General features: G+C 41.3%; 1 protein-coding gene across 1 annotated transcript in view; it reads right to left on the bottom strand.

Moving 5' to 3' along the window:
- The window catches only part of LOC129527345 (rho GTPase-activating protein 23-like), a 60,567-nt gene extending 52,232 nt beyond the window's left edge, over positions 1–8,335 (bottom strand). Inside the window, 2 exon segments of the mRNA XM_063699802.1 lie at positions 3,967–4,092; positions 8,290–8,335. Of these exon segments, the coding sequence (XP_063555872.1) occupies positions 3,967–4,092; positions 8,290–8,335 (172 nt within the window).
- Positions 8,336–13,910: the final 5,575 nt, after the last annotated feature.

Here is a 13,910-nt window from a genome sequence, read left to right as displayed (position 1 = left end):
TCACACATCCCCCATGTCACCTCAGATGCACCTTAGGTGACCTTACATGTGCTCAGGTCACCTCACACATCAGGCAGGTCACCTCACATATTCCCCATGTCACCTCACACACACTCCTGCTAAGCTCACACATCCCCCACGTCACCTCAAATGCACCCACATCACCTCACACATTCCCCAGGTCACCTCACATGTCCCACAGGTCACCTCACACATCCCCCAGGTCACCTCACACGTTCCCCAGGTCACCTCACACATTCCCCAGGTCACCTCACACGTCCCACAGGTCACCTCACACATCCCCCAGGTCACCTCACACGTTCCCCAGGTCACCTCACACATTCCCCAGGTCACGTCACACGTCCCCCAGGTCACCTCACACATTCCCCACGTCACCTCACACATCCGCCACGTCACCTAACATGTCCCACAGGTCATCTCACACGTCCCACAGGTCACCTCACACGTCCCCCAGGTCACCTCACACATGCCTTAGGTCACATCATACATGCCCAAGTCACCTCATGAGTTCCCCGTGTCACCTCATGCATGTCCAGGTAACCTCACACGCACCCAGGCCACCACACATGCACCCTGGGTTACCTCACATGAGCCCAAGTTCACCTCACACATACCCCCGGGTAACCTTACACATCCCCCAGGTCACCTCACTGTCACGTGAGCAGGTCACCTCACCTTCATACAGGTAGGTCGCTTCACACATGCTATGATACATGTATACATCATGGAATTGTTAATCAAGCTATTTAACATATCCATCACCTCACAAATGTGTAATTTCTTTTTTTTTTTTTTGAGACTGAGTCTCACTCTGTCGCCCAGGCTGGAGTGCAGTGGTGCGATCTCGGTCACTGCAGCCTTTGCTTCCCAGGTTCAAACAATTCTCCTGCCTCAGCCTCCCGAGTAGCTGGGATTACAGGCGCCCAACACCACGCCTGGCTAACTTTTGTGTTTTTAGTGGAGACAGGGTTTCACCATTTTGGCCAGTTCAGTCTTGAACTCCTGACCTTGTGATCCACCCACCTCGGCCTCCAAAAGTGCTGGGATTACAGGTGTGAGCCCCCACTCCCGACCTGTATAATTTCTTAGTGGGAAAAATTTTAACATTTACATTTTTAGCCATTTTGAAATATATAATGCATTCATAGCCATATTTTCCATCTTGTGCATTAGAACACTGCAACTTACTCCTTCTGTCTAACTGGAACATTTTACACTTTGACCAAAATCTCTCCTTTTCCAGTCCACCCCTCCAGCCCCTGGTAACCAACATTCTATTCTACTTCTGTGAGTTTACCATTTTAATGCACTACAGTGAAATCATGAATTACTTGTCTTCTGCTCCTGCTTGTTGCATTTCACATGTGCTCCTCTAGAGTCGTGATTGCTGTCGCATTTCAAAACCAATCATGCCTGTTCAAGAGTCTGCCAAAGTCTTAACTCATTTGAGCCTTAACTCAAAAGTCCACAGTCCAAGGTCTCATTTGAGATGAGGCAAGTCTCTTCCACATGAGCCTGTAAAATAAAAACGAAGTCAGTTACTTCCTAGAAAGAATGGGAGTTCAGGCATTGTGTAAATACAGCCATTCCAAATGGAGAAATTGGTCCAAACTACAGGCCCCATGCAAGTCTGAAATCCAGCTGGGCAGTCAAATCTTCATGTTCCAAAATAATCTTCTTTGACTCCATGTCTCAAATCCAGGTTACCTGATGTAACAGGTGGGTACCCATGGTCTTGGGCAGTTCTGCCCCTGTGGCAGAACTTTCTTAAAACTTTTCAAATGAAAAGTTTTAAAAAACTTTTGCAGGGCACAGTCTCCTTCCTGGCTGCTTTCACGAGCTGGCATTGAGTGTATGTGGTTTTTCCAGAAATATGGTGCAAGCTGTCAGTGGATCTACCATTCTGGGTTCTGGAGGGCAGTGGCTTTCTTCTTACAGCTCCACCAGGTGGTACACCAGTAGAAACTCTGTGTGGGATTTCTGACCCCACATTTCCTTGTCACACTGGGACTAAAGGCACTTGCCACAATACCTGGCTATTTTTTGTATTTTTAGTAGAGACGGGGTTTTACCATGTTGGCCAGGCTGGTCTTGAACCCTTGACCTCAGGTGATCTGCCTGCCTATGACTCCCAAAGTGCTGGGATTACAGGCCTGAGCCACCATGCCTGGCCAAGATTAATATGTCATTTAATGATGTATTTGAAAACTTCATGGTTCTACAAACACACATACATACACAACAGCCCAGCAAAGACACATACATATGCCCATGCAAAAGTGAATGTATATCTAAACACCAAAATTGCACACCTATTTGTTTCATATTTTGTAATTACTTAATTGAATTTAAACTGTGTTTGCAGTTTGAGGTTGTAGTAGAAAATAATGCTCTTCTATGTGTATGTCTGCCTATTCCAATACTAAAAAGACAAATATATTTAAATACATGTTTTGTTAAAGCTGAATGTAAATGCTGTTCTTGCAAAATATGTCACTCAAATGTGCAATGGTATTAACTTTAAATATCGGTCTGTTTTTAATAAATTGAATAACTAACAAGACAAACATTGTATTACATTATTTGTTAAATTTAGATTGTAGTTTTCAAACCAGGAAAGATAAAATTGTTTCATTTGAAAAATTAAAAAAAAAACTTTTTTGGCATGAATATTCAATACAAACTCTAGTATTTATTTGTCAATATTCCTTTATGATAGAGAACATCCAGGATAATGAAACTGAACACAGCCCATGATTTTCAGGGCTCACTCACAATGGCGTCTTCCTAGAGGGTGGTCTCAGAGGGTCCAAGCACATGGGGATTTGGACTTCATCATCAAAACACTAGTGAGCCCCAGGGCTGAACACACAGAGGGCAGCAGGAGCTGCAGAGCCCACTCTGTGGTACTTAGGGAAATGAGGGGATGGTCTGCAGGACCCTGGAAAAGGGTGAGTAGGGCAGGGAGTCTGCAGGTAGATGAGCATATTCTAAGGAGAACCATTATCCTCTAAACTTGGTTGGCTTCAGTGATTATGAAGACAAGGGAACTGATTCACCAGACTTGGAGGTCAGAAAGTAAAGTGACTTTCTTTTTCCTTCATGGAGACTGAGGAAGGTAAAATACTTTCAAAGAAAAAGGGAAGATGGAGAAACAGTCTGAAAAACAGGACACCTGAAGCCAACCAAAATGGATAACAAGAGCATTTAAAGTTGTGTTTAATTTCCAAAAACAGCAGATGAAAGAAAAAGAAACAAAATACCATGTATATGCTGAGTTAATGTTAAAAAACATGTACAATTGTTTGACTATTACAGCACAAAAATACAAAACTCTAATCATTGAAACAGTTTATATTGAGGATATACATTTTCTTTAAATAGGGTGTCACTCTGTCAACGACACTGGAGTGCAGTGGCACAATCACAGCTCACTGCAGCATTAACCTCCCAGGCTTAAGGGATCCTCCCACCTCAGCCTTTCAAGTAGCTGCTACCACAGGTGGAACCATACCCAGGTATTTATTATTATTATTTTTGTATAGAAAAGACCTCACTGTGCTGCCAGGCTGTTCTAAAAGTCCTGAACTCAAGTGATCTGCCTGCCTTAGCCTCCCAAAGTTCTGGGATTACAGGTGTGATTTTTATAATTTTACTATTTTAATAATAGTATTATTTTTAATCAAGAGAATATATAAATAACCTATTTTAAAAATTGTCCTGAGAGATCATTGCTAGTATTACTTGGAAAATATGCAGCATTAAATTCCTGTTCTAAGTTAATGTTTTGTAGGTAAAAGTAATCATGGATTTACAAGGAAGAAATGGTGAGAGATCCTGGGGAAGACTTTTGCTTGACCAGGTCGGGAATCACCAAGGTTTAAAAGAAAACCACAGCTTCTCAGGCTCCTGATTTGGAGCTGCTTCCTGAGAACCCCCGTGTACTGAGCGCCCCCTGGTGGTTCTGAGCGCCCCCTGGTGTCCTGAGCGCCCCCTGGTGGTCCTGAACACCCCCGGTGACCTGAGTGCCTGCTGGTGGTCCTGGGCAAACCCTCGTGTCCTGAGTGCCCCCTGGTGTCATGAACATCCCCTCATGATCCTGAGCACCCCCTAATATCCTGAGCACCCCATGGTCCTAAGCACACCCTGGTGGTTCTGAGTGCCCCCAGGTTGTCCTCAAGGCGCCCTGGTGGTTCTGAGGAGCATCTACCATGCAGCTCCCTCCTGTCTTCCTGCAGAGATTTTTCTGTTGGGGCTCACACAGATATTCCCTCTCCTGTGTCTCTCACAGTATTACAAGGCCTTGTCCTTGACTTTCAGTTTGGTCCCTTTAAGGTAGACTGCACATTAAAAGGTGTCGCTTGGGACTGTTAATTTATTTATACTTATGGAGAGTAACTCTGAGAACTCCCACTTGATCACTCACTGTTTCCACCTACACAAATCCCTGTCATGAAGCTGGCTGGACCTAGCTCATTGCTGTAGCCAGTAAAGGTGAAATCAGAGGCTTTGCATGAGAGTCTCAGTGAACCACTGGGTGTACAATTTTTCCCCTCTGACTCCATCAATAAATTTCACACAGGACTTCTGCAAACACTGAGGAAATGGAAGAACGGCCCCATGTGGAGCAGCCGCACCTGGACCTGATTCACAAGGGACACTAATATTGAGGGTGATGAGAAGGGAAGCCCAAATCAGTGCAGACCCCATGGTGTGGACACTGAGGAAGGGAAGAGACATGGGTTGGCTCCTCGCCAGGGCCTGAAGGAACAGGAGATGAGCTGCCTTTCATGAGGAGGGGAGGGGACACATTTTCTTGTCTTTCTTTTTGTGGTCTTGGGTGCGCCGCTCAGCATTGCTCATCCATCCTCTGTGTCTCCATTTCAGGGGGGCAGGGTCAAAGGACTCGTGGGTCTGGATGCACAGGGTTAATCTGCTGATTAGTCTTTTTTATTTTCTAGTGTGGACCCTGTTCAGGTATCTTCACAGTAGCAAACATTATCAAAAAAATACATCCAGTAAGAACTTAAAAATACATTTCCAGAGAAAACGGACACCAATCTCTAATCGGTGCATTTATAGCTACAAACTACTGTTCTTGACAATAAGGCAAAGTTAAGGTACAATAAAAAAATGCAGATCTACACCTTGTCAGGGAGGGATTTTATAATTATTATCTTGAGATCATTTTCCCATAAAACAGTTCTACATTGGATATATCTGCTTGTGTCAGGAAACAGTCTCTGTGGAAATATGTGTACTTATCAGAGTGAAGAGTTCACATGCAGACATGTTTGTTTGTCTGAGACAAGAGTCCACATGAGGAAATGTCATTACCAGAGGAAAGAGTAAATGTAAGGACATACGTGGTGGTCTGAGGAAAGAGTCCATGTGGGGACATATGTGTTTGTCTGAGGGAAGAATCCACGTGAGTAAAGGTGTGTTTGTCTGACAGAAGAGTCCCCATGTTGACAGGTGTGTGTACCCATCTGCGGGTAAATGCCCATTCAGGGACAGTGTGTGCCTGAACTGAGCTGAAGTTTGGGGAAAATCTTTATCAACCAAAGAAAGAAAAGAATTATCTGGGTTATTTGCTTGTCAGGAAGAAAAAACCTGGGTCACGTTGAAAATTGATTTTTTTTTAAATTAAAGGTCTTTAGTGAATGGTAACATCTTATATGCAAATGAGGAAAATTACTTCATTCTTTTTTGCATGCATCTCATGATATCCCCACCCTCACCAAATAAGTTATTAGATAACTTTATACAGTGTGCATTTAATCCTGGGTTTAATGAACTGCTAAATACTTTTCACAAAAATTGTATATATTTAGGTTTATATTTTCCATCACACAATTATGAGCTTAGACAAATTAACTGCATCGTGTCTCAACCATTTTATAGCACTAAAAAAAATTTTACTATTCTTAAACAGTGCCATTTTTACTTATTTAATACTCATTCTCTAAATTCCTTGAATATCCTCTATCTGTTTACTTGACTATAGTTTTGGTTTATACCGAATTTCAAATAAATGATGTTATACGGTGTAATTGAAATGACTTCACTGAAGAAAGTAGAAAATGAAGTTGCTAGTCTAATTAACTTTGAAAATGAGGAAATTCTGTATGTTTAAAATGTAAAGAAACTACACATAGCACTCTATTCTAGTAGATAAACATATTTCCAATGAGCTTTACATTTCTGGTACCGCTATGCATGTGTCCTAAAATTGTGCAACCAGGTAATAATAAGGCAATTGGTGGGATAGGATTCCTCACTTTAAAGTGGATGGTTATGGACAGTCAAGGAAGGAAGGCTAGAAAGGTCCACGTGGTAGCATAGTTGGGTCAGGAGACCAGTGTGTTCTCATTTTTAATATAATAAAGTTACAGAAGATTAGGTACATAAGTAGTTTTGATGCGTCCATAAGCATGGGTTCATATAAACATGCACGTCTGCTAGGCCAGTAGGTTGAGAGGTCCTAGAAGTAATTTTACATGGTATCACAATTTTTTTATTTTACTGCTATTCGTTAACGTTAGAAACAAGCAAGCTTTAGAAAAATGGCTAATTCTATGTACAAAAGAGGTAATATAGAAAATGAACTTAGAATTTGTTGTAATACAAGGAAACAGGGAAGTGTTCAAAAACAAAAGGATGAGGTGCACTGTAAGGATACAGGATCCAAACTAAATGAGCTCCCAGGACCTAATAAAGCTGTGGTGATTTGAACGATAAAATGAGTAATATAGCATGGATCTTCTTCAGAGTATGAAATATATATTCATAAACCAATACACATATTAATAGATGATTATGAAAATAAATATTGGGAAGACGAACACATCTCCTTACAGAAGTATTCCAAATATCTGAGGTGAATAGTCCTCCAATCAAGTAGGTGAAGTTTAAACACTCATGAGTTGATTGTGGCCTGAGCTTAGACACATGGAAAAAATAATCACTATTTGTGTATTCTATAATGAGACTTCAGATATAATGCCAAAAACATCATCTATGAATGAGTACAATTTTACATATTTTTGAATCTAAATTTGTACAAACACACATACACACACAGACACATGCACACACACACGTATGTTTCTGCAATACACACTGATAAGGGAGTAAAGACAGCCACAGACTTGGAAAGAATACTTCCAAGTCACATATTTGTTAAATGAATTCTTTTAATTTGTTAAATGACTTTTATAAACAATATGCAAGTAAACTTACAATGAATCAAAACAAAGCAATGCAGTTAAAATGAACCAAATATCAGGAGAGGCATCTCAACAAAAGTTATAGGAAAATTGTTAAATATGAACTTTTTGAGGGACATGTGCATTTAAATAAAAATTAGATCCCATTACTCACCTACTAGATTGGTTAAAACACACAACTCTCATAAGGATACTTGGCAATATGAATGTGGAAAACCAAGAACTATCATGCATTGATGGTTGGAATTCAAAATGCTACACGCACAAAAGGAGATTTTTTTGGCATTTTTAATAGATATAAATGCAGACTTAAAATGTGATTTTGTGTCTGTATTCCAAAATACTTACAGCACTGATTAAGAAATTAATGTTTACAGAAATACTTTCAGAGGAAGTTCTATATTAGTTTCATGAATTTGATTCATTCTCTAATCATTGAAATTTGTTTACAGAATAAATGTATGAAAAATCTCTCAAATAATTAAAATTTCTCAAATACACATTAATATTGTTCCTTTTCTTTAATGACTTAATGTCATTTTCTAAGCAAATCTTTAATCTAATAATCTTTGTCATCTCCTCTGTGTCAGCACAGGTGTCTTCTTCCTGGGGTTTCTGACACTCTCAGGATGTGGGTTTTTGCACTGTGTCTCTCACACAGTAATCCACGACCATGTCTTCAGATCTCAGGCTGCTCAGCTCCATGTAGGATGTGCTCATGGACCTGTCACTGGTAATGGTGACTCTGCCCCAGAACGTCTGTGCATAGTGTGTGTTATCATTGTAAGGGTTGATTCATCCCATCCACTATGCCCTTGTCCAGGGCTTTGTCACACCTACTGTGTAAAGTATTTGGTGAAGGTGTATCTGGAAGCCTGGCAGGAGACCTTCACTGAGGACCCAGGCTTCTTCACCTCAGCCCCAGGCTGCAACAGCTGAACCTGGGAAGGACACCTGTGAGGAGAATGGAGGAGTTGATAAAAGCCCCCTTGACTGAACTCAATCCCCTCCTCATCACTGGTACTTGGGAGCCCCTTACCTGTGGCAGCTGCCACCAAGAAGTGGATCCCCCAGGTACAGTCCATGGTGAGGAGCTGTGTTCTCAGGGGCTTCTATAGAGGAGGGATGTGGTTGTTGGGTGATGCTCTCAGGGCACAGACATCCAAATTTACCTCAGTGGATCTCAGGTTATTTGCATATTCATGAGATAGCATTTCATAGCACAAAGCCTGGTTAATAATAAGAAAGGGAAGATAAATGACACATCAGATTTACAAGAGTGAGATGCTGATGGTCCAAGCCCTATTCCTGTTTGAGGAAATGCATGCCCTGCTCCATTTATGAACATTGATGAACAGAGGTCCTTTCACAGAAGAACAATCCCCCTCAGGACACGCTCCTCACTGTGAACCTACATTTTATAAGCACAGAGACCACCTGGATAATTTCTGGAACCATCACTCTCCATGACACTGAGCAGGTGCCTTGGTTCTGCCCTGGATCCATCAGTCACCAGCACAGCTGACTGATGACTGAGGAAGTTACTGCTGATGTCCCACGTGAGTGACCAGCAGGTCCCTCTGAGATCTGCTGGGCACTCCTGAAACAGTGTCTCCAGCACCTGCCTGGTGTTCAGATCCCCCAGGATCTTCAATGGAAACACTCTTGTTTACAGATTTGCTCTGTGATGTGTGATTAGAGATGATTTTCTCATCTCAGGAACAATAAGAATCAGAAGCTGAAACGGTAGTTTCAAATTCTTTATGAACTCATTGCTCCCAAAATATTTGTCAAGGAATTTGTGTTTTGAATAATTTGGGGTTAATTTTGGACTCAATTTATTGGAATTTTTTGAAGTATTTATGTATTTTCAATTAATATCCATAGGTACTCATCTTTACATATTGATATCTAACTCACCTGGTCTGTGCCCCCAATAGCCCAGACCCTGCCTTGCAAAGAGGTTCCTGCTGGGACTTACAAATCATTTCCCCCAAGCTTCTCTAGCCCAGCATGAAATGGTTGTGTCCTGGTTTATCATACTCCTTCAGTGACACCATATGCCGCTGACACCATCTCTTGAAACAACTGATTAGCCTTACTAAACCTATTGAACTCTGCAAGGAGACCCAGAGCAAGGATTCAATGACACAGAAGTGAGCCCCTTCTCTGAAGCTCCAGATTCACTTCATTAGTGGAACCAAAATGAAGACAAAAACTTACAGGAGATTTGGGAGTGCCGTGTTTCTTCACTGGGCTCTTGCAGTTGAATGTTGCATCTGAGAATACCAGCAGGTGCAGATACATTCAGATGAAAGCCCACTCCATAACCACTATTCCAATAACACACATTTTCCCTTCTTCCTAATATGTAGCTTTTAGGAAGTGCCTCCTATGCTGACACTAGGCCCAGTTATCTGACTTTCTTCTCCTAGAGATTTAAAGCAAACAGGATACAGGTGGAGACTTGGGAAGTGCCTGCAGGTTGTTATTTTCACTTTCTCAGCTAGGAAACCAGCAAAGTCCCCACAATAAAAGAAGCTGAGATCTATGATGGCATTTACAAGATGTTGGTCTTAAAAATCACGATGTCAGAGGCTTCACATTGCTCTACTGCCTTTGTCTCACCCTCTGTCATTGTCTTAGTGTTTCTGTATTCTCCTCAGATAGAGTCTGTGCATTGCCACACTTTCATCTTTAATCCATAGTCATCATCCTAGTTAGAATGGATTGTGCAGTGCAGGTAAGCACTGCCTGTTCTTCCAATGGAAACCTAGAGATTCGATAGGCTTCCTCTTCTGGGCTGTGACCTTGAAAAAGCATCTCCAGGGGAAAAGCTCATTTTTGGCTGTTACTCCCTTTTGTGGTTTTGGCCTCCCTGGACTATTTATGTACATCTTACACCTTTTGGCTAACTTTACTCATTCATATAATAATGGAAGAATGGGAGAGAATCTGGAATGGGAGATTTGTCTTCCTTCACATAGGATAAGGTTCTGGAAAAGTCATTCCCTTTAGAAGCTTTTGAAGTAGTCTCCTGGTAGTTTTCTGTAATTAATCATCTTCATTTCACCTTCAATTCTGACCCACAGGAAATTTATTTGGATTGTATATTTTAGAATCTGGAGGTTTCTGGAGAGAAAGTCCAGAAACCTTAGAAGTATAAGACCCTCTGGAATGGTCACATTTACCGAGTCCACATTTGTCTTTCAGACGTCTATAGTGGTTACCATATAAGTGCCCTCAACAGCTTGTGGCTTCTGCAGCTTCTGCAGTTTCTGCACCAGTTAAGCAAGTGCTAACTGCAATTCTGGACATGCCCATCTCTCCAGTTTTTGGAGTGGGTAATATTTCTTGCAATTTCAGTTATTTAGTAGATTCCAAAATGTATTGACATTCAGATTATGCAGATTTATTTTGACATAAAATAAGACGGTGATGAAATTTATAATCAATATTTTGGAGCATAAACCAAAAGTACAATCAAAGGTCACCTTTGATGTGTTACTGGAGGCAGAATTCTGACCTTATTACATGTAGGTGGCACATCTGACATAAATAAACAGGCAAGAAAAAAGAGAAAGGACATGGCACAACACTGTGCCATGGCACAACTCTGGTTGCCCTTAAAACTTTCTCTTTCATTTCAACCTTGGTGAATCTGACAATTATGTGTCTTAGGGTTGTTCTTCTCAGCGAGTATCTTTGTGGTGTTCTCTGTATTTCCGGAATTTGAATGTTTACTTTCCTTGCTAGGTTGCAGAGGTTCTCCTGGATACTATCATGAAGAGTGTTTTCCAACTTGGTTCCATTCTCCCTATCACTTTCAGGTATACCAATCAAACTTAGATTTTTCTTTTCACATAGTCCCATATTTCTTGGAGGCTTTGTTCATTCTTCTTACTCTTTTTTTATCTAAACTTGTCTTCTATTTCTATTTCATTAATTTGATCTTCAATCACTGATATCCTTTCTTCCACTTGATCAAATCAGCTGTTGAAGCTCGTGCATGCATCACAAAATTATTGTGCCATAGTTTTCAGCTCCCTCAGGTCATTTAAAGTCTTCTCTACACTGTTTATTATAGTTAGCCATTCATTTAACCTTTTTTCAAGGTTTTAGCTTGCTCGTGATGGATTAGAACATGCTCCTTTAGCTTGGAGAAATTTGTTATTACTGACCTTCTGAAGCCTACTTCTATCAACTCGTCAAAGTCATTCCCATCCAGCTTTGTTCTGTTGCTGGTGAGGAGCTGTGATCCTTTGGAGGAGAAGAGATGCTCTGTTTTTTAGAATTTTCAGCATTTCTGCTCTGGTTTCTCCCCATCTTTGTGGTTTTATCTAAGCTTTGTCTTTGATGATGGTGACCTACAGATGGGGTTTTGGTATGGATGTCCTTTTTGTTGATGTTGATGCTATTCCTTTCTTTCTTTCTTTTTTTTTTTTTTTTGAGACAGAGTCTTGCTCTTGCCCAGGCTGGAGTGCAGTGGCGCGATCTCAGCTCACTGCAAGCTCCACTTCCCGGGTTCACGCCATTCTCCTGCCTCAGCCTCCCGAGTAGCTGGTACTACAGGCGCCCGCCACCACTCCCAGCTAATTGTTTTTTGTATTTTTAGTAGAGATGGGGTTTCACTGTGTTAGCCAGGATGGTCTCGATCTCCTGACCTTGTGATCCGCCTGCCTCGGCCTCCCAAAGTGCTGGGATTACAGGCATGAGCCACCGTGCCTGGCCATGCTATTCCTTTGTATTTGTTCATTTTCCTTCTAACAGTCAGGTCCCTCAGCTGCAGGTCTGTTGGAGTTTGCTGGAGGTCCACTCCAGACCCTGTTTGCCTGGGTATCACCAGCAGAGGCTGCAGAACAGCAAATATTGTTGCCTGATCCTCCCTCTGGGAGCTTTGTCCCAGAGGAGCACCCGCCTGTATGAGGTGTCTGTTGGCCCCTACTGGGAGGTGTTTCCCAGTTAGGCTACACGGGGGTCAGGGACCCACTTGAGGAGGCAGTCTGTCCATTTTCAGAGCTCAAATGCCATGCTGGCAGAACCACTGCTCTGTTCAGAGTTGTTGGACAGGGACGTTTAAGTCTGCAGAAGTTTCTGCTGCCTTTTGCTCAGCTATGACCTGCCCAAAGAGCTGGAGTCTGTAGAGAGAGTAGGCCTTGCTGAGCTGAGGTGGGCTCTGCCCAGTTCAAGCTTCCCAATGCAGTGGCTCAAGCCTGTAATCCCAGCAATTTGGGAGGCCAAGGCCCAGGTAACAACAGTGAAACTCCGTCAAAAAAAAAAAAAAAAAGCTGAGGGGATTGAGGGGATTTCTATGCAAAGTGTGGATGGTGTGTTTTAATTTCTCCTTGCTTAATATAGTATAATGTGAGAGGAGATTGATAAAGAGGAAACTATTGGAAAATGTGGAATCAGGTATTTTATAAATAAAGAAGGTTCTCCCATCTTCTGGAAACCCCATAATCTTTTTAAAAATGAAGGAATTTTAAGATTTATTTCTACATTCTAGATACATGCCTAATATAAACTTGGATTTAAGTGCAAACAGAGATACATAGAAGATGAAAATTCTGCAGCAGATCATTTGCCAAACAGACAGTTTTATACCAGTTTGTAATTTTACCTAAGATTCAAAAAATAAATGACAGAGAGATCCAAATAATAAATTATAACATTTCAATGCTAGACAACTGGTTGAGAGGCGCTTAAACTGACATTATTCTGATGAATCATACCTGAATAATAAAACTGTATTGAACGGTGTACCTGTTCAAGAGGGTGCTTGAGTAAATAGTTTCTACCTCCCCTACTTAGGAGTCCTGCCACAACCCAACATGCTCTAAAACCTGGGGCCACTGAGAACAAAGACAGAAGTTTGAATATTATGAAGTTATTATGAAGTTTTTGAGAGATCTACAATCACTGATGGGGTGATTGGTGAGGCTTTTCTCTAAGGGCCTAGGCTTGGAAGAGTATGGCTCTTTGTTATGATGAACAAAGAGCTGTTTTTTTTGATAAGTAGATGGCAGAAAAGACCATCAAGGAAAATGAAGAAATGGGGAAATATGGTCCAAACAGAGGGACAATATAAAGGTCCAGAAACTGGCATCAATGAATATAAAAGCATATGGATTTCTTGGCAGAAAATTTAAATATTACAATCATGTTTAATAAGCTAGTGGCAGCATGCAAGAACACTGTGAGAATTTTAAGAGATAAAAAAATTTAAAAGAGAACTAAAAAATATTGGTGTTGAAGAATATAATAAGTCAGCCAAAAATTTTTAGACAGCACACTGTAGGAGAGGCTCAGGCTTTCCTTTCCCCTAAAGGAGGTAGCCCTGCAATTTCCTTAGACGTGAATCACTGTTTCCTCCCACCCACCTTCTAGATTCTCCTCAGAGATTCTCCCGACTCCAGAGCTCATGTTCTCACATGTTGTGTGACTTTGGGTTAAAACACACCTGAAACATTTAATGGCTGTTGTCCTTGATCATTTGATCATCATCTGCATTTTAGTTGATGTGATTTTTTTAAACCTCAGTTTGAAGGAAAGAAAAAAAAATCTATAGACTCTATCTAGGCCAGAATTACTTCTCTCTCTTTCCCTTGGTAGCTGCGAATGTAGCCCCCAATATGATAGGAATCAATAAACACTGCAGCT

This window comes from Gorilla gorilla, chromosome 18 (assembly GCF_029281585.2).
Source record: "Gorilla gorilla gorilla isolate KB3781 chromosome 18, NHGRI_mGorGor1-v2.1_pri, whole genome shotgun sequence".
NCBI classification, from domain to species: Eukaryota; Metazoa; Chordata; class Mammalia; order Primates; family Hominidae; genus Gorilla; species Gorilla gorilla.
The sequence above is the reverse complement of the archived record's forward strand: the minus strand, read 5'-3'. Positions and strand labels throughout refer to the sequence as shown.